General features: G+C 36.5%; 1 protein-coding gene across 3 annotated transcripts in view; it reads left to right on the forward strand.

The window, feature by feature from the left end:
• LOC128995947 (rhophilin-2-like) overlaps positions 1–25947 on the forward strand; it is a 121166-nt gene that overhangs the window by 72317 nt on the left and 22902 nt on the right. The window contains exon 1 of one of the 3 annotated variants that reach the window (XM_054421018.1): positions 3434–3575. The exons of the other annotated variants lie outside the window; for them this stretch is intronic. Coding sequence (XP_054276993.1) covers positions 3528–3575 — 48 coding nt within the window. The 5' untranslated portion in view covers positions 3434–3527. Of the gene's footprint in view, positions 1–3433; positions 3576–25947 lie in introns of those variants that run through there. 3 annotated transcript variants of the gene reach the window in all.

Raw genomic sequence — 25947 nt, forward strand, 5'->3', positions numbered from 1 at the left:
TGTTTGTAATCCACGATAATGAATCTTCTTACAGTCCACAAGCGCTTCAAATGTACGTTTTTTCCTAAGTGTTTGTGGACTGTAAGCAGATTCGCTTTCGTGGACTACAGTATAAACAAAAAATAAACGAAAATATTACATTTTAACGCGGCTTCAGTCTTTTCTTGCGTTAAAGTCTCTCACATCTTTCGTCTCTTTTGTGTTGTTACCTCATTTTTACACTTTTTTAAATTTTAGACCCTGTCAGCATTAATAATCAAACTTTACAAACAATGGTATACCAAAAAGTTCACTAATACGTAACATTGCCGGAAAATTAGACCTAATGTCTTTACAAATGTGTGGTAACTACATACCAATTTCGAACCATCAAAACTCTATTGTTTTCCTTTAGGATATTGATGTAGCAATCCTTCATAGAATATAAAAAAAACCTTTTTCTCGCACTAAAGCATCAAACTTTATTTCCATTCAGTGGCTGGTCATTCATATGTAGAGTACGTAGTACGATCAACTACAGTATATAGTTACACACCTACACACTCTCGCTTTCTGGGCATCCAGCCACGTGTGTGGGTGTAGGACCAGAGGGGAATAGTAAAACACTTCCCACAACACACACACACACACACACACACACACACACACAACAATGTGACCTTGCAGCCTACACACGCGTGCCTCTATGATGGATACCAGATCTAGATTATTCATATTCGAATTTCAAAGTCGGCAGGGAATATTAATCCACAGATGAATGGAGCTTCCATTAGTCGAGTGGCTCACGACTTCTGGTTTTATTGGGAATCCAGAGGTGGAATGGGTGTAACAGGTTTACAAAGTAAATCTGGTAAGACAATGTAAACAGGATGAAATGTGGGATGCTGCCTGAAAGTCTCTAAAGCAATATATGTCGGTGATTCGGTTTTTAATTTTTATAACAATCTAAATCGAATTGGCTATGTTTTATTATAGTTGACATAGGCTTTTGAAATAGTGCTCAACTTCTTATCCAAAATATGCTAGTTCGATACTAACACGATCGCTTCTAGAACAAGATGCCATTTGTCATCTGATCTTTGAATGATTTACTGAGTAAGACTAGTTGGTTCTTTTAGCCAACCCAAAACGTCCAACGATCAAGAAAAGCTAGATCCAATTTGGAACTACCAGAAAGGTTCAAACTTTTCTAAGGATTCGAACCGGCAACCATCTGATTACCAGACGAGCACTATAACCTTTTATCAATTCAATAACATTGTGTCTTTGAATAAAGCTTACGAAGCTGTATTCAGAAATACTGAGATATTTATGTCATATTGCAACTTTACGTTGTCGACATATCAGGGTGCGTATTGCAAGGCAAATATGAGTGAATTGAGTGTTGAATGAATGAGTGAATAATGAGTCTTGAATGAATGAGGAGACAGCTTTTGACTAAGACCAGCTGAAATTCAGTAAACGCAATTATCAAAGACAATTGAGTCCAGTTTTGAGACATAAATTCCTTTTCTCACGATTGAAAATTCAACCTTCCGATTACTAGACGAATACTATCCCCACTCATCCAGCTGTACATAAACCCGCTGTACATAAACCCTTTTGGCAAATTTTGTACAGCACATCGCGTTGAAGATACCTAAAGCCGACAAGTTGTGAACCCCAACACCGGCTGATCCCGCGCCGATACAACTGCGAGTCCCGAACGTGGTAGCCTCGTCAAACCCTCCCACAAAGTGATAAAACATTTTATTGTGCGGCAGTTCAATCCCGTGTCTACCTATCAGCGATTTCGTTCGGCCCATAAAATAAATACGAAAATGACGCTTTCGGAGCTAACGATCAATAAAATTACTCGCAAGTGTGGGTTTGAAGCACTGGGATAATGGAGGAGTGTTTTCGCAAATAAATATCTTCGGGAGTTTTTTGCTCTTTTTCTGTTTTTGTCTGTTGAAACAAGACTGCTTGTTCTTGTTTGACCAACAAAGCATCTGTTTCATTTGATGGATTTTGTATTTGTACGAAAATCTTTGTCAAAATGAATGACTTGAGAAATTATAATTTTTTTCTTTTTGCAATTCCAGTTCAGCGATTTGAAGAAAATGTCAAGACGATATTTAGCTCAAAGACTTACAAATTCTAGGTTACCACTAAAATTTATCTATTACTTCTTTTACATTCGTGTACGACTTGAACAGAATCACCAACAGAAATCTTTACAGGCCTGATTGTACGAATGGAGGGAAATATATCTTGGTACCCGAATGGTTTTTAGAGCTTGTATTGAACAGAATATCATTGATTTTATTTTGACTAGATAGAGTGAGTAACATTTTGATAGGTTGAAATTTGGTTCTGCTGTCCATGATCATTTGATTTGAAAAAATGATAACTAGAGTTTCCTGATCTTAGACAGTATTTGGAACGTCTTTCAGAGTTTAAGTATATATTGGCTAGGTAGTTTAAAACCACCCAAACTTTGTTAGAAGAAGATTACCGCTGAACCTTCACGTCATTGTATTGTCACATAGATTGTTCGGACTTTATCCTTGTCCTCCACGCCAGAAGTCCTGGCTCTAACCACTCAACCAATATCTACAGCAGTAATCAAAATTGTCAACTCAACCACCTTCAACAGTCTCCTCTTTCGTTCCTCTCCGTAAAACACAAAACACAAACCTCCATTGTCCACTCTCTCTGGGCGTTTGAAGAAAATCGAATTTCCACAGCGAGCGGCAACTGGCGGAAGTGATTGACAGGCCGGAAGTGTAGGGTTTGCGCGGTGTCCACCAGGAGCGCTAGTGTAGTGTCGGTTGTATCCGAATCCGGCCGAACGTCAGTTGTGCCGCGCGCCGCTTTCTGTACGAACGTGCGTTCAAGCCTGCCGACGTCGAGTGTGTATTTTTTCGTACATTTGAATTGTTTTAATTATCGTCTTATGGTTCATTTGGGTTTCTAATATTATTTCCGCCAATTTAGTGTATAATTTTAGTCGAGTTCCCTAAATTTCAAGGATTTTATTCGCACTGTTTACCTTTTGAACGAGATAATATAATTTAACAATAACAGTTTACGATTGAATAGTATTCTACAACTAACTTTAGATTCTCCAACTTTATTTAATTTTTTTAATTGTAATGATGTTTAACGGAAATAAATTAGCATATCGATTTGTCAGAGACATGTTTTTATGTATTTTTAAAGTACTTTGTCAGCCTTAAAACCATATAGTCTTTGAATCTCTAAATAATTTTATATTAATTGATTTCAGAGTAATAAATACACTTTTCTAATGACGAAGCCAATTTACAAATACCCCCTTCTATTAATTTAAATACAATAACAATCGAACTATGAAATAATATTTTAAACCTAACATACAGTTTTATTTCAGATTTAAAAGGTTGTGTAAGTTAACGCAAGTGTTTTGACAATTCAGTAAAAAGCGAAAATTTATTTTCGAACACAAAAAGTGTATTGTGTTTAGTGCCTCCAAGGATTAAGGATAAAGGATATCCAAGATAAGGATGGCCCAGGCAGCAGTACTGCGTGCCCAAAATAGAGCCGCCAGCAAGGTAAACTTAAAAATCTGGTTACTTAAACTTCTTCATATATACTTACTCACTAAGTGTTCTAATAATGTAGGCTATCTCAAATTTGAGTTTTAAAAGGTAATAAGAAACTATTTTTATATCAGCTGATTGGTGCCATTTTTACTATCCACAAATACTGTAGGAAAAGCACAGTTATTGACACTGTTGATCTTCTGTAGAATCGCGCTGAAATTTTGAGAGTTTGTTGTGTTCTCCCCATTCTCAAAACATTGTTAAGTATTCGATCAGCTGTTTACATTGTTGCATTATTGTTGTCACTCTTCAAGTGTTTCACACGATGAATACAGTTAGTGAATTCCCTCAGATCCATATTATGCAGATATTGAATTAACCACACTTTAGAATGTCCTTAAGATTTGTGTTGATGATATAACAATTATCCTGTAAATTTTTATGACTGTTTGGAAGTTAAGTAAAATCAATAGTCGGTCGTCAGGTTATATTATAGCCATATTTTAAAATGTTAATAATTTCATAGGTTTAGGAAACAAATAACAATATATGCACTTATTTTCAGTTATACGAGAAGTATGTTTCTCTTTTACCTGGTTGGTATAGTGATTAGAACCCGTGACCTCTGGTGGCATGCGTAGGTTCAAATCCCGTCAAACAAAAATTAGGACGTAGTATGAGAAATCTGCAGTATCCAAACTCAATTGTTTAGCCTTCTCCACGGTTAGGGTGATATTGAATTGCCTTAGACAAAAAGCACATCACTTCCTATACAGTTAGCCCAGCAGTTTCACTATATGACCTCTACACATCAATATATTTTCCATATAATCCTCTGCCACACTACCGCAGTTACACTTGAGGGATGACATTTATCCTGTAATCTTCCTCGGATACTAGTAGGTGTAGCGAGTGCGACTGTCTCGTATATCCTGGATATCCTCCGGATGATGGACGGTATCCTCCATCCTCCATCGTCCATCCTCCAGAGGCACGGGAGGTCTGGAGGTAGGAGGTCGAACAATGGTCACCCGCCGCGCCTAGGAGTCCCGCATAAATTTCGATTTTGGCATCTGAATGTTAGCAGACCGTTTGAAGTTTATGCAAAATATTTTATAGTAGCGAATGATATATGGCGTCTAGAGGAGAATAAGTTGCTTGCTTTATTTCTTGTTGCTTCGATGTAGGGCGTAATGTTTGTTTTGTACGAATTGTTGGAGAAACAAGATTTTGGTTTTGTTTTGTGGATTAGCTTCCAACTAATTGTAGCTTAGGAACCGTTAGGTTGAGATGCATTAATTAATAGATTACTCTTTGTTTCTATTGTATAATCTGTAGTGTAGAGTGCACGAATAAAGACCAATTTTTCTATTTTGTTTTACAGTATATTTTAAGATGTATGTATTACTCATTGTTCATAAAACTAGACGACTAGCTATTGTTATAATTTCATTGTTTTTTTTTTGGTGGGAATAGTTAAAACAAATTACATAACAAGAAATTAAAAGACATTAACTGCCAGATTCTACCAGATAGAACTAACAATAGGTCTAGAGATGAGGCCAGATGGAACTAACCTCAAAATTGTTTTCTGCTAATGCATAAGGATGGTGAATCTTCTGTGGAGTGTACTGTATTTAATTTAAATGTTTCTATGGAAGGCAACAAGCAGTGTGATCGATTGCCAAGAAGTCTTGTCTATTATAGTTGTTTATTTCATTCAGCCGATTTATTTACTCCATTAACAAAAGGTTAAGTTCTCCAAATCAGGTTCCACTTGAAAATGGGCCACAAAGTCCTTATCTGAAAATCCGTTAATTTTATTACTCCCTGTGACAACACCACAAAACTAGGTTAAGGAATCCGTGAATTAGTGTGACTTCAATTTTAATTTATCCAGGTAATTAAAGTAGTGAACAAATGAACATTTCAATAAATCATCATCTAAAACATGGTAAATATACTGATTGACAAATAAAAGCAAACATTATTTCGACCATGGTATACATGCAACCATTTTACCATTAGACGTATTAAAGACGCCATAATTACAGCCTACAGATGCCATCTGAATAGTGTCCGTCTATAGAAACATTCGGTCACGTCCCAGAACAAACAAAGAGGGTTTGGACCGTTCCCACTGATGATCGGTCTAAGTATTCTCACGGTTTCTAAAGAGGGCGCAATGAAATTAGGTCTCTTACGCCATAGTAGGTCTGAGTTACAACATATTCAAACTCAATTCATAAATATTAAGAAAATAAAACACCCGAAGCAGCACACCTGTGGACTAAGCGGATTTCCATTTGTCAGATGAGATTGTTCTCCAGGGAAGGCAATAAATAATAGTTTGCTTTGTTTATTGGAATGATAATAGCTTTGTATTAAATAAGCGAGTTTGTCAAATTTGATCAAATATAATCCTAAACCAGCCAACACATTATAATAATAAAAATAATATAGAATTATAAATTGACAGTTTTTTGTAACTTTTACAATCTTTCCTGTAACTGTTAAGCTTACAAAAACGCTTAAATATACCAAATTAGCTTTTTGAGCCCTTCAAAAAAGTTTAGAAATATATTGCAAAACAACTTTTAGAGGTTAAGAATGAAAAACCCCCTATTTTACACTATAAAACCCCATTTCCATAGTCGTTCAAATAAATGTAGGTTTACCCATACTAAATTTCATCAAAATCGGATGATTTGTACTCGTGTTATCGTACTAACAGACTTATTTAAATACTGGTATAGGCCCTACCATGAGATCTACAGTAATAGCTTATAAAAAAAAAAAAAAAATTAAAAATAAGGGCTAAGCGAAACTAGCTGTTACCGTCGGGCTTTCCCCCGTTTGAATTCATAAGTATTAATAAAAAAAATATTGATTGGTTAAGTTAAGCTGAAGTAAGCAAAACGTAATTCAAACAAATAAACACACCTGATTTGTATAAGGTAATAAATTGAAAGAATAACAAACAAATAAGTACAGCTGAGGTTAGGTGTATGGAAAGGTCCCTTTAGAAAGGAATTACGACCTTAAAGGGCAATTTATAAAATAATGGATAGTTTTGCGCAAGGTTTCTCGTCATGATGAACATTTTAAGTATATGGTTTATGGTGTGACTTGTAGTTTTCTCAAAAGTTAATGGGTACTTTTGGCTTTATATATAGATATGGATCTTAGACAAGTTACTCACTGTATTCATCGTGTTAAATACTCGAAGAGTGACAACAATAATACAACAATATGGATTTGTCCGTTTTCCAAGTGCATGAGAATCAAGCTACGCCACTAAATCCATTCTTCAAATACATTAGCATTGCTATACTCGCCAATTACCCTTATTCACTATAACAACCTCTACAACCAAGGAAGGCCAGCTGACCACTCAGTTCCCATACGTTCCTCAATCACAGTAAACCAACCAGGAAAGTCCAATCCAGTCCGGACGGCAACTATGGACGTCGGCAAATGCCTTTTTGATCCTGAATTGTAAATTTGACCGCATCAGTTGAATTTTCCTCTTGTCTTCACAAATTATCTAGATCTCCAAACAGGATTGGCAAACGCTAAAGACCCACTCAAACGCACCATTGACTTCGGCGTTGTGTTTTCAACTCGCGTTTTTGGAGCTGTTTCACGGTTGTAATGTTTCGTGAATGTTGCAAAAATCAGGGACGGTGGAAAAAAGCGAAAAGGATGCCGTGAGAATTTGAAAATATTGAATATATTTATAGTTGTTGATTGTTTTCAGACTTGACAGATCACAAATCATTACAAAACAGATCATCAAATTTAAGTGGTTTTAGGGCATGCAATTTCATCCCCTTCACCTCATCCTAACTTTGAATTAACAGCTGACTGCTGAGGATCAGCTGATATACACATTAAGCTAAAAAAACGTTGTAGTGGAACCTTCCCCTTAAACTGCCTAAATCTTGTGAACGGAATATAATAGTACAGACAATGATTTAGCTTGACAGCTAAACCATATTCGATTTCAACAACGAAAACTGTATACAAAACAATTAGTTCTGCAAAATTTATACCTCATGATAACGTCTGTTTTATAAGATCGACATTTGTACGCAAATCTAAATTTGGTTGTATATCTTATTACTTTTCTAGTGCACCACTAACGTCTCTTTTATGACATTATGTTACCATTTCCACGACTGATTGTTTCACAAATCCATTCCCGAATCTATTCAGACCCCACTTATTTCCTCCGTCCGAATGCCATTACGATCGGAGAAGCAAATCACGCTGAACGGCAACGGTTTGTCCAAATTCGACGGAGGAACCAGTCGAAAATCGAGTGTACAATCATAAATGTGATCCAAACAAGATTACAGAGCCGGCGACTACGTAAATAGCCGGCCCGGGGCCCGAAGTACCGTAACTGACTCTGACCTATATATATGACCAGACAACACTAGCACTAGACCACCTGTCTGTGTGTTATGTGTACTCAACTCACACTCAAATTAAGACACATATTAAGACACAAAAACAATATACAATTCTAAATATTCTACAATACTTCTCTGGTATCTACTTATATACAGAGTATCCTACGAAGTGAGTTATACATTTAATTTTACCTTACTAGTCCATTGATGCACCGAAAGCTTGAAACACAAAATACCAAGTTGGTATTGAAAATATTTCATAAAAAAATCAGCTTCCTATTATTTGTTGGTGGGAATGGTGGGATTATAAAAGTTTTACCAATTTTCTTCTTATGAATAGTTTCTTATCAAACAGCTGTTCAACAATAAGTGTAAGAACTGTAACGAAGTAAACAATTCAGGTAATATCAAAAGTGTTTTTATAGGAATCAATTTCGAAATATTTTCAATATACCAACATTTTATTCATAGTAATTTTGGGAAGCTGAAATTTCCCATTACTTTCAAAACATACTTCACAATATGTGTAAAGTATCAATGCTTTCGGTGCAGAAATAAGGTAGTAAGATAAAACCAAACGTCTAAACCTCTTTCATTCCGTACACCGGCTAAGACACACTCTCATTCATTTAAGTTATCCTGCATTCGCCTCTAGATTTACACTGACAGATAGCTGAGCTACCAGGGCAGATGTCCCTCGTAATCCAGGAGCCATGACATTGAAGAAGTCGAAGCTTCATAAAAAGTAGGGAAATCACCCCACAGTTACTAAAGTCGTCGTCGTTACCTCTAGATCATATGACTCCGATGTAGATTCACTTTCCACAATTGTTTAACCACAACAGAGATTCCGACAATCAAGCATTAGAGAAATCACCAAGGCTAAAATAACCAGTTTTCTCTAGGTTTTACTGACCGGATGAATTACGACTAAAACCAAGAGAAACGAGGAAGACTTTTATTTCTGGTCATAGAGAAAGTGTTCAAATGCGGGATGTTGATGACAGAAAGTACTAATGTGGACAGTACTCACTACTCCGCCACCATCTGTGGGAGGGGGGGGGGCAAGATGTTGCCGAAGGAATAGTAAGAGTGAATGAGATCTATGAATATACAGTTTTTCGTGTTCAGTTACTAGACAACCACGTTAAGATATAGGCCTATTCCAATATGCATCAAGATAGTAATTCACAGAACGTTTTTCTAAAATGTGTCAGAGCCCCCCTCTTCCCACGCAGTTCCCTCTTCAACGCAGATTGAAATCGTTTTACTTCAAACAATCTAATTAATAAAGATAATGAAAAGACTCACTCTTATTTTCTTTCTTGTCGTTTCATCTTCGTCATCTTTTCATAATCCTTGACCACCATCGTTGCTCCTTATTTTCGTTTCATGTACCATTTAATCATGAAGATGCAAATATATACCAGACAAGGGAATATGTAGTTATTACCTTGTCTATGATGAATACTTACAGCTATTATATTATATCTCATATCCCACATAAAAGGTGATGAATTTGGGTTACAATACTTGTATTTTAGTGTTTCCCGTCTCAATTTGAAATTACGTACCTTCACAGCCAATTTTTCTTGAACAATCTTGACCTATTATGTTTTCGCCTTTCGCGAAATCTGCAGGATGAATACGGTGGTATAGTCGTAAAATTACCAGTGCGGGAAAATAAGGAATCCCACAGAATCGTCGCGTAGAAACAGGTGTAACCTATTAATATAGTTCTTTTGAAGAAAAAAAACTGAGTACCATTTCCACGCATTCCCGCTCCTCTACGCTACTGGATGGATACAACAGTAATTTTTTTACGGATTCAAAACCGTTCATGTGTCTCCGAACCCGAAATCACTAAAGCGTTTTTGTAAACAGTGACTTTACACAAGTCTAAATTGAAGTTTTTTCTCGAATCAACTGTGCAGCGTATGCTGGATAACTCTTTTGAATGCCATCAGTTCTAGTGCTCACGTCTACTCCTTCCTATGTCTGATCGTGCCGCAACCGAAGACACGTTGTCCGCTTCGTGACAAAGTCTGTCCTCGGAACTATTTTGAGGATCACTTTCTTCACGAAACACAACGACTACTTTTTGCTTCTGATTGTATCGAATGTCCTCGGAGCTCTCCGAAGATCACTTTCTTCATGGACAATTTTTTTCTTGAGAAAGACTTCTACTACTTTTTCTCCAGATTGTGATTGCATAAAATGTTGAAGAAACTATGCGGAGGAACTACTTCCTTCACGAAACACTTTAGTCTACTTTTTTGCGTCTAATTGTATCGAATGTCTTCTGAGCTCTCTGGTGATAACTTTCTTTATGAGACCCTTTGACTGTTTTTTCTCCCATTGTCATTGCATAGGCCTATAAGATTTCTTTGGGTCTACTCCAAGACCACTTTCTCAGAGAAAGACTTAAACTAATTTTTATTTTCGATTGTTGTCGCATGGAAATCGACAGCTAGATTTATTGGACTATGCACCAGCTTCCCATTTTCAAAGATTGGGGCAATCTTTCTCGCTCTGGATTGGGTTTGTCACTGGATACTTACTTATTCGTAGAATTTGAAAACATTCTTCATGGTTTGATGCAACTTAGCATTTAAACAATTTCACAAAAAAATATATTAATCGTCTTTTTTATAATGTAGTTTTAGCTCTTAGAGATAGAATAAACGTTGACAAAAACGAAAGTAATACAAATAAAAACTTCAAAGATCAGCACATACGCTAGTTTTATAAGGTGCAGGTAATCTTCACTGTAGATAACCGAGCAGGATAATTGCATGTTCCTTGATGCCAGTCGAAACCTGGGGGTCAGATTTCACCTACAATTTAGTATATCGAATGGTCGCTATTTCAGTTAAAAATATTAAAGTATAAAAATATTTTGCCACACGTTTTTTTAGTACTTAAAACGCGGTACTTATGTCCTGACGTCTTGGGTGCAAATCATGCCAATCGCCAATCATCTTTCGCTATACAATAAAGTCTTGGTGTTTCGGAGCTCATCCGGAGGTTTAGGTTCACCTAAAAAATTAAGTTCCTTCACTAAAACCATGCAATATTAAAGTAGTACAAAAATATATAAGACTTATGAAACGATTTAGTACAGGCGATTTATTGCCATAACAGGTTCCGAGAAGAACTGTTAAATAAATTATTTCGTTCCTAAAAACATCTGTTTCCTACCACAGCTGATTTGCCCTGAAAAACACATAGCTGTGTTTACTCTATTTCCAGCTGAGACCGTTCTTCGGAGACTTCGACCTGAGGTAAATGAAGCCCGGAGATAACGGATAATAATTGGTCGCCCGCTAGCGTCAACCTCAGGGTCCCACCTTGCCGGAAATTTATCCATAATACGGGATATTTGAGGAAAACTGTGTGTAAAAGAGGATTTGTGTGGTTGTCTGTTATATAAACATGTTTTAAAACCAGCTAACTAGGCTACATACAGTATGACACATAGAATCTTCAAATCAGTATGTTTTTTCGAATCACAGTAGCTTTTTGATGGCTAAAAACTGGGCTCAGATGTCCTTGATTTTTGGGCTTTAAATAAACGATCCTGACTAATGAAACAGCTGATCTTAGTCAGTAAAATAGCTACACAGATCATCTCACTCTATTATACACTCATTAATTAAATTGTATATATACAAGGGAGAAAATAAAATGTTGTTATGAGTTGGTAAGCTACTTCAAAAGGTGAACTGCTGGGTAAAGTGTAATCTAGGACAAAACATATTCATAGAACCAGCTGTCGTTGACCATTAGGCTTTAATTATTCTAGAGTAGAGAAACAGCTGATCTACAACAAAAAACACAACATCTGTAGCTATACAATGCATTTTACTAATCCCACAGTAAACTTGTATTCATATTCGGGTTAAAATACAACTTATTTGACTCTATTGTCCAAATAGCTAGTGGAAATTGTGATATTTTTCTCGCTGAAATATCTGGCACACCCTCATTAAACTAAACCCACCTTACATTATAGTTTAACGTTACTTTTGTTTGTACCAAACATTATTATCAATAAGCCAATCTTTACAATCCTAAACAAAAACCATATTTTTTACACTTGCGACAAGGCAAATGTTTTCAAAGAATGCACCGTGACTATTACATCAGGCGGGGCAAACTGGTTCTTAATGTAGTAATAGCGATGAAATAGTCATCTGGCCTCACTGCTAACTTTTATTGGTCATCAAACCGTGAACCTTTGCACCTAAAGGTCAATACACCAATACACGATAGAGTCGTGCAATGATATGGGGCTTGAGTACAACATTTGTTCAAGTGTTGTTTACATTCTTGTAGGACGCATGAGAATGAATACTATCAAATAAATCCACTATATGACTGATATTTTGCTTATTCATAAAAGTTACTTGACAGTTATAGCTTATATTGACCAAACATCGACTATAGAAAACGAAAAATATTTCGTTGATCTTTTGTCTTTGCGCGTATTAACATTGTTTAATTTATTATTAAATGTGAGGTTAGAATTCTTTTGCATTTGCCACACCGTATAGTTCGTTAATACTCTTCTCCTTTTTAATGTGGAAACGTTAAAGGAAGGAGTAACTTAAAGCAGAACGAGAATAAAGGCATTTGCTTTAAAAAATATTTGAAGATGTTGTTGCAGAGTTTCTATTAACTATCAATAATTGCCATTGAGGGTGTAGATGGTCTTGTAGTTAGCACGGACATTCTGTTATGGAAAATCTGGGTTCAAATATCACAATTTACCAATGTATTCACAGCTACAAGTGTTAACACGATGGCCCATTAGTTCGTACCTCCTTTACCTTCATATTCGACAAAAAATAAAACAAAACGTTAGAGGTCTTACAGAAGAGGATAGCCCTCTTGATAAGTACCTATTGAAGAATTCTTTCCAATAAACAAATCGATGAAACCACATTATCAATAAGTCAGTAAACTAAATTATTTTAACAACATTAATCTCCCCCAGTCTATACATCAACTTTCATTTAAATTGTATCTTCAACTAGCTGCTAAGATAAAAACGGAAGGGAAAGAAAATTCAGTTTAGAAGAATTAGTTTTCTCTTTAATATTATAAAGTACATCATGACAGTTCAAACTATCTCATAAATGTTAGGTTTTCAATGATTACATTTAATTTAGTCTTAAATTATGTAGATTCTGGGTTGATACAGCATAGGTAATTGTATAATTTTTTTATGTTTCCATAATCAATGGCGTACTTTTAGAATAAATAATCCATGGCAAAGTTTTAGATGAAATAAACCTACCACATAGTTGTGTAAAATATTATATTTCATTTGTTTGGATCAGCTGTTTAAAATTGTGAAATACGCATTTGGCAGTTCTGCCATGGAGACCAATCAATATTTACTTTGAAAACCTCACCCCAGAACTTTGAACGTCCATGGGGCGTATCCCCAGGGGAACTCATGGAAGTGAATATTATGCTTGATCTTTGTACTTAATGTTGGCTATATCGGTTTAGTATTGTCGTGACAGCCGCACAGACAAAAAAAGCGAACAGACAACACCTAAATTTTATCCTACGGTAGATTATATTTCTTAGTGCGTAACCTGATGTGACACATTTGCAATAAGCACCACTCATTTCACACTCCGTATCAGCTTACCCACAATACATTCCAAGTTGATGAATACGACAGTTTTGCTACGTTCTCAGAAAGATCAGCTGTTTACAGTCAGTCGTGCATTGCGCTGTGATAAGATCATGACTTGGAGCTTATCACAGGCTTTACAGGCCGTCATAAGCCAGTGCAGTGTTGTGGATTAGACTAGACCGTTAGTGAGTGCGATATGGCTTCCACCTCTATTTTTGGAACCAAACGAGTAAGTAAAATTACTTATGTATATCCTACTTTGAGGTAGTAATTTTTTTTATGTTTAAGTTGTAGTCAAAAATTATTCTCTCACATACTGTTAACTTAACATTTTTGACCCTAAAACTAACCAAATGGAAAACTATACTGTTTTGCTACAGTAGCACATTCGAAGATAGGTATTTACTTGAGTTCTCTTTGAGAAGAGATAAGTATAAAGTGTTATAAATTGGATGTCTACTTTAGTATCGACGGTAAATTATTTTTATAGATTGACCTAATTTTTGTAAATACTTTCGTGTTCATATTATTATCAGTTTATTTAAATTGTGTAATTGATAAACCAATCATGAAGTATTGCAGATTTTCTGATTTGGCGCCTTTTAACTTGAGCTCCAATATGAAATGTTCATAATCCGTTAAAAGTTTACTAAATGGAGTTAGAAGTGTTAGTAACTAAAATTGGCCAAAAACGTACGTCTTCATAAACCTTAGTAAAAAATAGAATTATCTTGTATTCTAAAACAAGGTCCTGGCTAATGCAATAGCTGATTTAGTCAGCAAATAGCTACATAAACATCTCACATATTCCATACACATTTCAGTTCAAATACATAATGGCATCCCCGTCATTATATCGGTGCGATCAAACTCCACACGTACCTATTTATTTTATAACCAACCATTTCTTCGTTAAATTTGAAACTAAACCATCACGAAAGCGTTCGCCTTCCTCTGAGGAGTTACTTTTGACAATACCAAAGTGATATTTCATTGCGTAACGTAGCGTTACATAACCCTCAATCAATTGTTACTACGTAACGGCGTAACGCATCGACAGTGACGTGCCTGACGTCACTTGATGTATAATTGTGTGTTACGTAAGCGTTATTTGCTGCCACGAAGATACGTTCTATCGAATACCTTGGTCATTGATGGAACTACCTTATTCGTCACCTTAGAACGTACTCGTATTATTGTGACGTAGTAAGGTGTGAGAAAATGAGTATTATCGCGTGTGTGTAATCCTACTTATTGCGCACATAAAACTTTGGCTGTCCCGATATACTTACTCGTAAACCCTTAGTGAAAGACGTCGATTCAATTTATGGTATTTATTTTAATGAAAAGAGTTTTCCAAAATAGAGAAAATAAGCTCTCCTCTACTGTTTTGAGACAGGTGGTCTTGGACCTTCAAGAGGACTTAGAATCGACTTTCGGGAAGTTTCTTTCATGATTAAATAATTATGGCGATTCGTAAGATTTTAACCTAAGTGTTCAGCACAGAATACACTCTTTAGTGTGTGGTGTTGGAACGTTTCTATCGGCTTATTTGTCTTTAACATTTTTGGATGTTTGTGTTTTTATCTGGTTGACGCTTTAGAACTTTAGATACTCCAGTTGTCTGGTTTTCGCAGTACGAACGTTTACAGAAAAATTTCCTTTCAAGATTGAGTATTTTAATGAGTTAACCTGCTTTCAGAACACTTATATCTAGAAACAAACACGATCTTCTTCAGTATCAAACTGGCAGACTGACTGCTACAAAAACCTCAAGTAATAGAGTTTACCCAATCATTGTGTTACAGACCAAAACTGTATGAATTATTTTGTGTTTGTATACGAAACGAATCTCTAATTACTCTGAAGCCTACTATTTTCTACACGAACATTCAATCAAAGAATACCAATTTGTTTATACTTCAACAGAAATAAACAAGTAGAAATCGGTGTCCTAGAGTTAAACACAAAAAACAACATCAAGTGATAAATAGGCGTTAAGAATTCTACTTTCAGTCTCTACAATGTTCTATTCTGTGGCAACTATTACGGTGCCTTTCCAAAGAGTTGCTCAGTTGACTATCTTCAGTAAACATCGAAACAAGTGAAACTCTAACGTCACGGTTCTAGCAACGGCTCTGAACAATTAGAACAGTGAAATCGGACAGCAACAGTAACAGTCTAGGCTGGGCTGGGTATCTATCAGAGGAACAATTAGTGACGTCACTGAATTTAGGATAACATATGTAGACAAAAGAAATTGATTAGGAGGGTAGACTTTCATATATGTTGTTAAAAACAACCGAATGAAACTATCGATCGATAAATCGATTGCTCGATATATCGATTATTTCATTTGATGTACTGTTTGGTTAGTGAACTAACCAACCAAACAATACATCGAATAAAATAATCGTATAACAAATATTGATCGAAATTTTCATTCGGTTGTTTTTGACAACAGATATGAAAGTCTACCCGTTTGACTACTACAAGACAAGTAGACCTCCCATCTTATTAACGAATCAGCTGATGCCTGTTTCGATATGTGTTGATTGTGTTGGTTGTCCGGTTATCTTGGATACGCTGACGTTGATGAAATATTCTCTCTTTCCGTAGGGCAAATGATGAGTGTACACTTCATTTATCCCTTAAAGCCACTGGACATGCCGAATTTCACAAACTGTTCTATTTGGTGGTAATTATTTTCATGTTTTAATTTCAAAACTGACTGGGTAGCTGATTGGTTATACTTTAGAGCTCACCTAACAATCAAAAGGTTGCCGGATCGACCCTGAGAAAAGTCAGTAGCTTTTTGAGGGTTCGAACTTGGACCCAGCTGTTTCAGATCACAAGTGATACTGGCTAATGAAACAGCTGATCTTAGTCAGAAACAAAGCTACACTGATCTCACTCCATTCTACAGTCATCCTTCACTCATATTTGGGTTTAAGTACTCCATAGCGTTTCCATCTCGATTTGATAATTCATCATGTTGGTGAAAACACAAAAAAACACGATATGGTGGAGAACATTGAATCACTCTTATACGCCAAACATAGTCATACCCACAAATTGTCTTCATCTGATCCATAAGGATGAAATATATGTAAAAGGTTACATTTAAGAGCTCAACATAGTCGTTGAGTACATAATTAGTATGGTTAAATTATTTTTTAATATAGGCTGGGGACTTCTTGTTTGTTGAACATCATAGCCTTATCTGTATGAGATGAGGATATTACAGCAGTTTAATCTTTTCTACTTAATTTATCTATATAATTTATAAGAATATTACAGAATATCTTTTCACAATAACAGGCTAATCAAATTGCAGGTTATGTCTTCCCAAACTTTTACCTCTCATAAATATAATTACAAATTAACCTCCGCACACAAAAATAATAAAACTTATAAAACCAATAGGAAAACGAAGAGAAGAAACAAAACGAGCAATGTAAACTGGACTCGAGTGTAAATAGCAAGAGAGGAGGAAACGAGCCAACAATGACAGGATGAAATGATTATTGCACGCCGTGCTGGCCCGCGGCGATCTGTAGGTGAGACCGAACTGTTCTGCAAACGAACCGGACAAATGAGACGATAGTCAATAACTTACTGGGCTTGCCACCATCTAGATACAATCGGCTGTTTGTGTATTTGTAAAGCATTGTTTCACGACTTCAATTAACAAATTGTACATCTGTGGTCGTTAAAATGTTGAGGTTGCATGAAGCGGTGGAAGGTGATTTGTAATTTGCTGTTTGCAAATTGTTTTTTAGAAGAAACTTGTAAAAGTGTTTTGTTGTGATTTTTTGCAAATTTGTTATGTTTACTGAATTATTTTTCGGTGGCGTTTACACTCACTTATTATACTTAGTTCACAATATTTAGGTGGTTTTTGGGTAATAAATCTATCCCCATCCACGACTTGACCCTTACCTTTAAAATAGTTCAACAGCTGATTAAGCAACTTACATAGGGAAAATGTGGTGGGGGACCTTCCCCTCAACCGCCTAAATATTGTGAATGAACTATAATATAGTAATGTTTAATGTTTGAGAACGTAATTTGAGACCAATTTCACGTTTTTTTAAGTAGTTTTGTTTAGAGTTTTAAGGATTCTAAAATTCCCTTAATGTAGATAATTATCAAACTGGAAAGAGAAAATACAACTTCAATTACCACGCTTTTTGAGAGGCTCTTTTCAATAAGTTCTCTATGAGTAAACCAGTGGATGGGCGCACATGAAAAGAGCCCAAAAACTCAGGCAGACGCTTGAAAAGCGCCCGGACCTCCAAGGTCCCTCCTAGGATGGTGCGAAAAGAGCCCGGGTTCTCCATAGAACTTTCACAACGAGTCTTTAAAGGAGAAAGAACCAATAACACAGTTGAAATACATGAATTTATTTTCAATGTTAAAAGATACACTGTTAAAAGATGCATTATGAAAATATAGATTATTAAAATATTACATTACTAAAAGATATAGTCTGTTTACCTAACCTAACCTAACATAATCTAACCTAACCTAACCTAACTTAACCTAACCTAACCCAACCAAACACAACGCTATTTCAGAACACGAGTCAGCGTCCTCCTCCTCAGGTACCTGTAGAGACCCGGGCTCTTTCCATGTTTAAGATTAGTGAACCTTTTTGGGTATTAAAATTTCGGGCTCTTTTCATGTGCTCCGCAGTGGGGCATATCTGGTCCACATAAGATGTCTATTTCACAATCTCAAGTCAATGAGGTCATATTTTTATGGTTTGAAACTGAACCCAGCTGTTCATGATCATTGGGCTTTAAATAAATGATCCTGACTGATAAAACATCTGATTTTAGTCAGTAACAAAGCTACAAAGATAATCTCACATCATTCTACACTCATCCTTCACTCATATTTGGGTTAAAATACGCACCTAGTCCATGGGGGGTCCCCATCTTATAATGATACTTACTTTCCGTGTCCGGAATGAATAAAAGAATCTTATAATGATAATGATATAAATAACTAGGTTATCAGTATCAACTAAATCTACACCGACAGAAAAATACAACCATGAGATAGTTTCTGCAATCTTGGTTAGTGCTTGTGTCTGCTTTTCGTTTCTCGTCTAAACATACAGGTAATGTTGACGTTTGCGTGTGTTTGTGTGTAAACAAAAGTGTATTTCACACGAACGGAGAAACAAATAGTGCAGCCTCGACTGTTTTGTAACCATTGTTAGAAACACGCTCGATTAATTATTGTTGTGTCAGGTTAAGCAGCTCTGAGAGACTTGTTGGTAAAATTGGCAAATTGTTCAGATTGATTTTCGATTCAGTATTGATACTTAGAATCGGTTAATGAGCTTCGATAGCTTGAATTCATTGAAGTTTATGCTCTTATATGTTTTGATCAGTTGTATCATTTTAATATTTGACAGAGTATCATGTAAGAGAGTCCCTTAATTCCTTAGGTATCAGTTATACGCTTAGCAATATGTGAGTGTCCCTGAACATGTACAATGGAACCTCGATAACAAGACCCTAGACGACAAGTCACCCTTGGTAACAATTAATAGTTATTTTCAAATGCCCTAGAATTTATTTTACCCCTAACCAAATGTTATTGAAAACCTTGATAAGAAGTCAACCTGCATAACAAGTCTTCTTTTAAAGTCCCCACGAGAGTCTTGTTATCAAGGTTCTACTATACTTGATCTGATGTTTATGGGCACTCTAGTATTGTTAAGGTTAGAACCATTGATGAGTGGATTTAGTGAACTCGAAGGGTAACTGGTTCGATCCTGTACAAAGTTAGCTGCTTTTTTGGTGATTTGAAACAGGACGCAGCTGTATTTAACAAATGGCTCTGGCTAAAATAAACAATCCGATCTTAGTCTAGTCAGTAACATAGCTAGTACATAATCACCATCCAACACTCACTATTTACTCATTGTACACTCTGGTGTATTGTATTGTCGTCGAATAATGTAATCTGTGTCATGCCCAAGTCTGAGTGTGCTGATGGCGAATATGTTCTAAATCTATTTCACAGTGTTTGCTTTTACTCTATGGCTATAATAGAAGAAAACAAGCAATGCTTATAACTACTTTCGAATTGGTCAAACTACTATTCAAGCTGCAAAATAAAAAAATAGTTAACGCCCTTTACAGTACACAATAGTATACTGTATCTTGTATCTACATTCCTTAACCTGGGTTCTAGCCCGGAATTGTTTTCAACGTAACTTCAGGCAAGCCTATAGGGAGGTCATGGCATTAGCACTGGAATAAAATCGATCGGTGATTGGTAAGATTTGAACCCGGGAGCTATGTGACCGAAGTCTCTTGCTCTACCACTATACCAGACCCCCAATGTTTTCTGTACCACAAAATACAAATCTATAACAGTACATGTTTAATCTACAGTTTTACAAACTATAAACTCAAACCGTTCCCAGGACCGAACCTCTATCCGACATCTAATACACCAATATATCCTCTCACGATTACCACTATTGCCAGTGTTACCACCACAAACACCCTGTAATTTCGGTCTACAAACGTGGCAACACTGAGATAACGACGGCGTGTGCTACGATATATACACGCGGCATGGTACAATAAAGCTATCTGGCGGTCATTAACAGAACCGTAAACTAGGCCGTACCTCAGTTGTGTATCTGAGGCGATAACTCCATCTGTCTATAGCCTCAGCTGCACAATTAGATTTGTTGGATGTTTGTTATGATATCCAGGTATATAACGGTGCATAGCTTCTGGATTGCTTAGTTATCTGTGTCTGTCGAGTCCATGATTTGTTGTTTGTCTACTGCGGTATTGTTTGCGGTATTTCATTATTTATATTCTTGTTTGTTTACATGCTACTTCTATTTTAAAGAAGATAATAAAACACATCTAAGTTCTAACACGTTTCGATACTTCTACACTTGTTAGTAAATGAATAAATACACTTGTTAGTAAATGAATAAATGTATACACTTGTTATACTGTATGCATTTACAACGCGACTCTTCGGAGCCTGATGATGACCGGTCACAACTGATCGAAACGGACACAAACATCTGGGTAAACATATCCTAAACATAATTCAGCTGATCTATAAGGAGGATGAATCCATTCGAAAGTAAAATATGTGTAACTATTACATGCAATTATTACATACATTACTCTCCCGTTCCGGTTATCTCTGGGCCTCCGGGTGTTTACTAGGTTTCTCCATCTTCTTCTGTCTCTCCACAATTCCTCTTCTTCCACATACTGTCACTTTACCCCACTTGTTTCCACATCTTGTCTCACCCCTTCTATCCACCTTCTAGGTTCTTCCTCTTGGTCTTCTTCCGTCCATGTGAGCTCACTCATTCTTCTTGGTATTCTATAATTTTCCATTCTTCTGAAGTGGCCAAACCATTTCAATCTCGATTTCTCTACTCGTTCTCTCCAACTTTCTTCAACTATTCCTCTTTTCAACTCTTCATTCCTGATTCTATCCAATCTTGTTTCCCCTTTTATACATCTTACAAACTTAATTTCCCCCGCCTGAACCTACTCCATTCCCGCTCTTTTATATTTCGAATTTCTGCACCATAGGTCATTATACTCGTATAATCCATATATAATAAGTATAATTATCAGTATATGTGTGTAATTATTGACTTTGAATAAATTGTTACATATACTTCTCGTGATCTTTTAACTTCGAAAAATCTATACTAAACTCCTACAGAGCAATGTAGCCACCATTTCCCACACTAGAAAATATCATAAACACTCAAACACTCGGTGTATTTTTCTCACACGCCTCACCGACGTGTGATCACTTATCAGCCAATCATCTATCTCGTCAATGTCAGGGACGCCGCAGTCATTACAGACTGTCAGGTTGAAGGTTGAAAGGTTATCAGCGACACGTTGAAGAATCAGGAAGTAATGACAGATTGTCAGCATCTTGCTGATGAATGTGGGAAACAATCAACGCGTCTGAGCATGTCTGCAACTTCAGTCCCTGTATGGACCAGCGTCTTGTCTCGTAGAAGAAAGTAGGTGAACTGTCAACAGGTTTAACGGACAAGTTAAGGCGTTGGATAATTGTTGAATGGGAATTGTTAACTGTTTTCTGACGAAGTGCTTTCTCTTGAAATGCGGTTGAAAACATGTTTGTTCAATTTTGATTCTTCTTCGTGAACATTGAAGAGGTTTCGTGTACATCTTGAAGAGGCTTTTTCGAGTGGAAGTGTAATAATAGGTAGCTGGAGATTCAAGTACTACAAGTATAGTGCAATCACTATTACATGCAAATTGGTCTTGCAGCACCTCGGCTTAGTGAGGTAATGGCCACTTCCATAGACCCCAATGAACAAAGAACTGCAGAAAACTATCTCTACAAGGCGAACATACTTAGTAAAACGTTTTTTTCCACATGTTTTCCTAATTATTTGTCAATTTAAAACGTAATTGGTAAATTTGGATGATTATACGTCTAAAAGCATCTTAAAATGTATTTCACTGTTACCACGATAGCGCTAATGATAAGAAAAGTGTTAACTCTCTATATAGGATATGCTAAAGGTGATTGGTTGTCTTTAGTCACTTTAATAGTCAAACCAACTGCAAAAACAACAATGAACGAAGGCGAAACTCTTGTTTTTTTTTCTGTTTTAGATCTCTCAATAATCACTCGTATTATATTACACCATATTCCCTTGAGCTAAGACTAAGATCGGCTGTTTTTAAGCCACGACCATTTAATCCCTATTCAACTCAATATTGTACTCATGTTATTGATTACATAAATACTTAAAAACTTGCAAATAATGTTTTGGTATGTAAGTTGACTCACCAAGTTAGTTGATAAACTATTTTGAGAAAGATTAACATTACTTTGTATACCACCATTGACATTAACATTGACTCTTGGATACTGAAGAGTTTAGATACTGAAGTAGACATATGGACCAGCTGTCGCCCTTTTTTCCAAAAAGAAAGTAGTTGAATGAACCACTCACAGAGTGCTCTACTATCTAAAATTCTATTTCATCAGTTGTGGTCACTGAGATAATTAATTGATGTGACATAAAAGATTCTACACCTAAGTATGTCTTCCTATCAGTTTCAACTGGTGAAAAGGTCGACGTATTCTACATAAATCAGTAATTGCAGCGTACTTTTTCAGTAGCTCATTTCTACTCCGTCAAATTGTATTCACAAACTTGTACAACACTTTATCGCAATACATAGAATGTCTAATCTGATCATTGATGCAGCTTTAACTGCAATGCTGCAACACAGCTGAGTGATGTCTCCAGAATGCGTCGCGTAGCGGTTTCATCGAATTCGACGCATCACGTTAGACCGCGAAATCTCCGACCACATCCACATGATCGAAACCGTTCTTCGACCACCGCTCGGCAGAGGTCACTCGCGGACTTCCGGTGGACCATCTGTTACGTGCTTAACACTCTTCAGGTCTGCAGGAGTTTGTGCAAGATAAATGAATGAAGAGACATTCTACCGCTTGAACGCTGATGAGGTCAGGTTCCTTTGTAGAAGCCATTTGACCTGTTGTACAGAGTTTGTCTGTTTTACATATTTGTAACTGCACGACATTCCACCTATTGCGTCATCGGTAAAATTGTTACTAGGTGGTAAAGAGAGGAGGTTTCGTTTTTTTAAGAATGATAATGTAAGCTAATATTTCCAAACTTTCTATAGTGGAGTTGACTTTGCAAAAGATAAATTTGAAGTTTTATAATGTTCAAGATATTTCTGTCATATACTAATACAAAGTGAAAACATTAACTGGTCCAAGCCAAATTTTTTGAACCAGGCGATTCTCAAATTGTTTGAGTTCTAATAGGTTGGAGATTCCAAAAAATTTGGAACTTGCTGTTTCATCTGATAAAATGTTTTGTTAACCTTAACCGTTATATAAATATGTTAATTGTTTAATTGAGGATAACAATGTGCTGACCTAGGAGAATGATGGGCAGCAATCAGCATTAACCAAATGCCATTTGTAAGGGCTGCCAATTAAAGGTCGACGTTAGATAGTAACAAGAATTTTCGCCCATGCACGGTTCCATTCCAGAAATTTGGTTACAAATTCCAATGACGAGAAAAACGAAAAAACCAACATGTCACAGCATACTGACCCCAAGTGATTTGCTGTTGACGATCTTCTGGACGAAAGTGAGAGGTGATTTACGAACCAGAGCATCTCGATGACCTTCTCAGGGCCATCAGCTGATCTGCTGATTTGGGAAAGCGTAGCAGACGATGACTGAGATAAGTGAAGAGTCTGGAGCCTACATCAGCTGGAGGAGTAGAGTGAGGGGGGGGGAACAGAGTAATGTTATTGTCCTACATTCCGACAAAGAGAAAGAGAGATCTTGTTGAAGGTGTGATGCATCAACAATGACTTGGAGTGTCTCCTCATGGAGACATTATGTGAAGGTGTCAGTGGGTTAGGCTCTTTTTCAAATACAGTTTCACTGCCTATATAGTAGCATTGACTATTGGATACATCATACTAATATTATAAATGAGAAAGTTTGGATGTATGGATGGATGTATGGATGTATGTTTGTGACAAGTGAACGCGAAAAATACTGGTCGGATTGGGCTGAAATTTGGCATGATGATAGCTCACATTCCCGATTAACATATAGGCATATTCTTATTTCAAAAATCCTTTCGGGCTCCGCCCCAGTGGCTCTGGAGTTTCCCATGTTAACCTTATGAGAAATGGAATTATTGAATTTTAACAGCTGTTTCAATTAAACAAGTTGGTTCTGTTCTATGATGTTCAATAGCATTAAAGTTACAAGGATTACCAACAGGGTGCAGCACTATTATTTCTTTTACATTTTATGACAACAGCAAATTTGCAACCAAAAGGTGAGTGAGCGTAGCGAACGAACTTCAACCTGGAGGCGAGTTAGCGTAGCGAACGAGCTAACCTGAAGGCAAGTGAGCGCAGCGAACGAGCTCCAACCTAAAGGTGAGTGAGCGTAGCGAACGAGCTCCAACCTAAAGGTGAGTGAGCGTATCAAACAAACTTCAACCAGGACGTGATTGAGCCATGCGAACGATATAATCTTGAAAATTAAGAAGTTAAACGGGGCAAAGCCCGCGGGTTACAGCTAGTAAGTATATATCCCATCTATATGGACCAGCTGTAGCCATTTTTTAAAAGAACGTAGTTGTGTGAGCCAGTCACAGAATGCGCTAGTGTCTAAAATTCTATTTTATACCTAATTCTTTTGCTGGCCAGGTTGATGGGTGATAACTGTTGCTATAGCTCACCGTAAATCATTTCTTAAGTTTGACTTGGTAAAAAAGTTTGCTTATTCGACGGAATTTAGTAATTTAGATCAGCGAAATCTGTCGGAGGCTCACTACGACGATTTAGATAAAATACCTGGCTACACATTTAACATAGGGAGGGATAGAATGTCTAGTTGTATTAATAGTCAACGCTTATAGCCATGACAGCTGGTATGCATACTCTATGACAGTTCCAATTAAATACTAATGAAAAAATGTTCACTTTCGGGCCAGTGACGTAATTTGATCATGTTTGATATCTATTCTGTAACCATCTCGTAGCAAAGGACGCTCAAAGCAACTAGTATTTTAAACATAAAATGGATCTCTTTTCTATTTGCCGTTTACTGACGACTAGACGATTCCACGGATTGTAGAGATGGCAGTCATTACAGTAACGGCCCGAGGCATGCGACATTTGAAATGGAGGCCTATAATGCGACCAGCATATCAGGGTCAAACGGAGACTTGTGCATGCTCCACGCTCTGATACGTTGTTATTGTTGTTGTTGTTGTTGTTTTAGTTATTGTTTTTGTTAGTGGTGACGTTCATTTGGTGTATTAGTCAGGGTCTTCGTTCAATCGTTGGTTTGTTACCGTCTTTTTCTTACTTCTGTTTAGGTCCAATATATTGAATTTTCTGTGCTTATGCAGCAGCAGTTAAAGATTCTGTTATAGATAGTATTTTCGTTGATGTTATTGCAGTCGTGTTTTATTTGTTTAAGTATTTCCTTGAATGCTCCATAAGTCCATTGGAGTGGCCATTCTAGGTTTTCTATAGCATACGCAGCAGCTGTTGTAGGATTTCATGAAAGAGCTGTTTTAATTTGGGTGTTTGATATCTTCATCTAATTGTTACGGAGTAATTTATTGGCCGATCAATGAAGTGGTGTAAATCAATAACACTTTTCAATAGTGTAGTAACACAAAGCGTTAAACATTTGTCTATTGTGTGAACGTTCACTTTCCACGTCATC

The sequence above is a fragment of the Macrosteles quadrilineatus genome, unplaced genomic scaffold (genome assembly GCF_028750875.1).
Source record: "Macrosteles quadrilineatus isolate MER2022 unplaced genomic scaffold, UCM_ALF_1.0 Scaffold_5__1_contigs__length_97177068, whole genome shotgun sequence".
In the NCBI taxonomy this organism is placed as follows: domain Eukaryota; kingdom Metazoa; phylum Arthropoda; class Insecta; order Hemiptera; family Cicadellidae; genus Macrosteles; species Macrosteles quadrilineatus.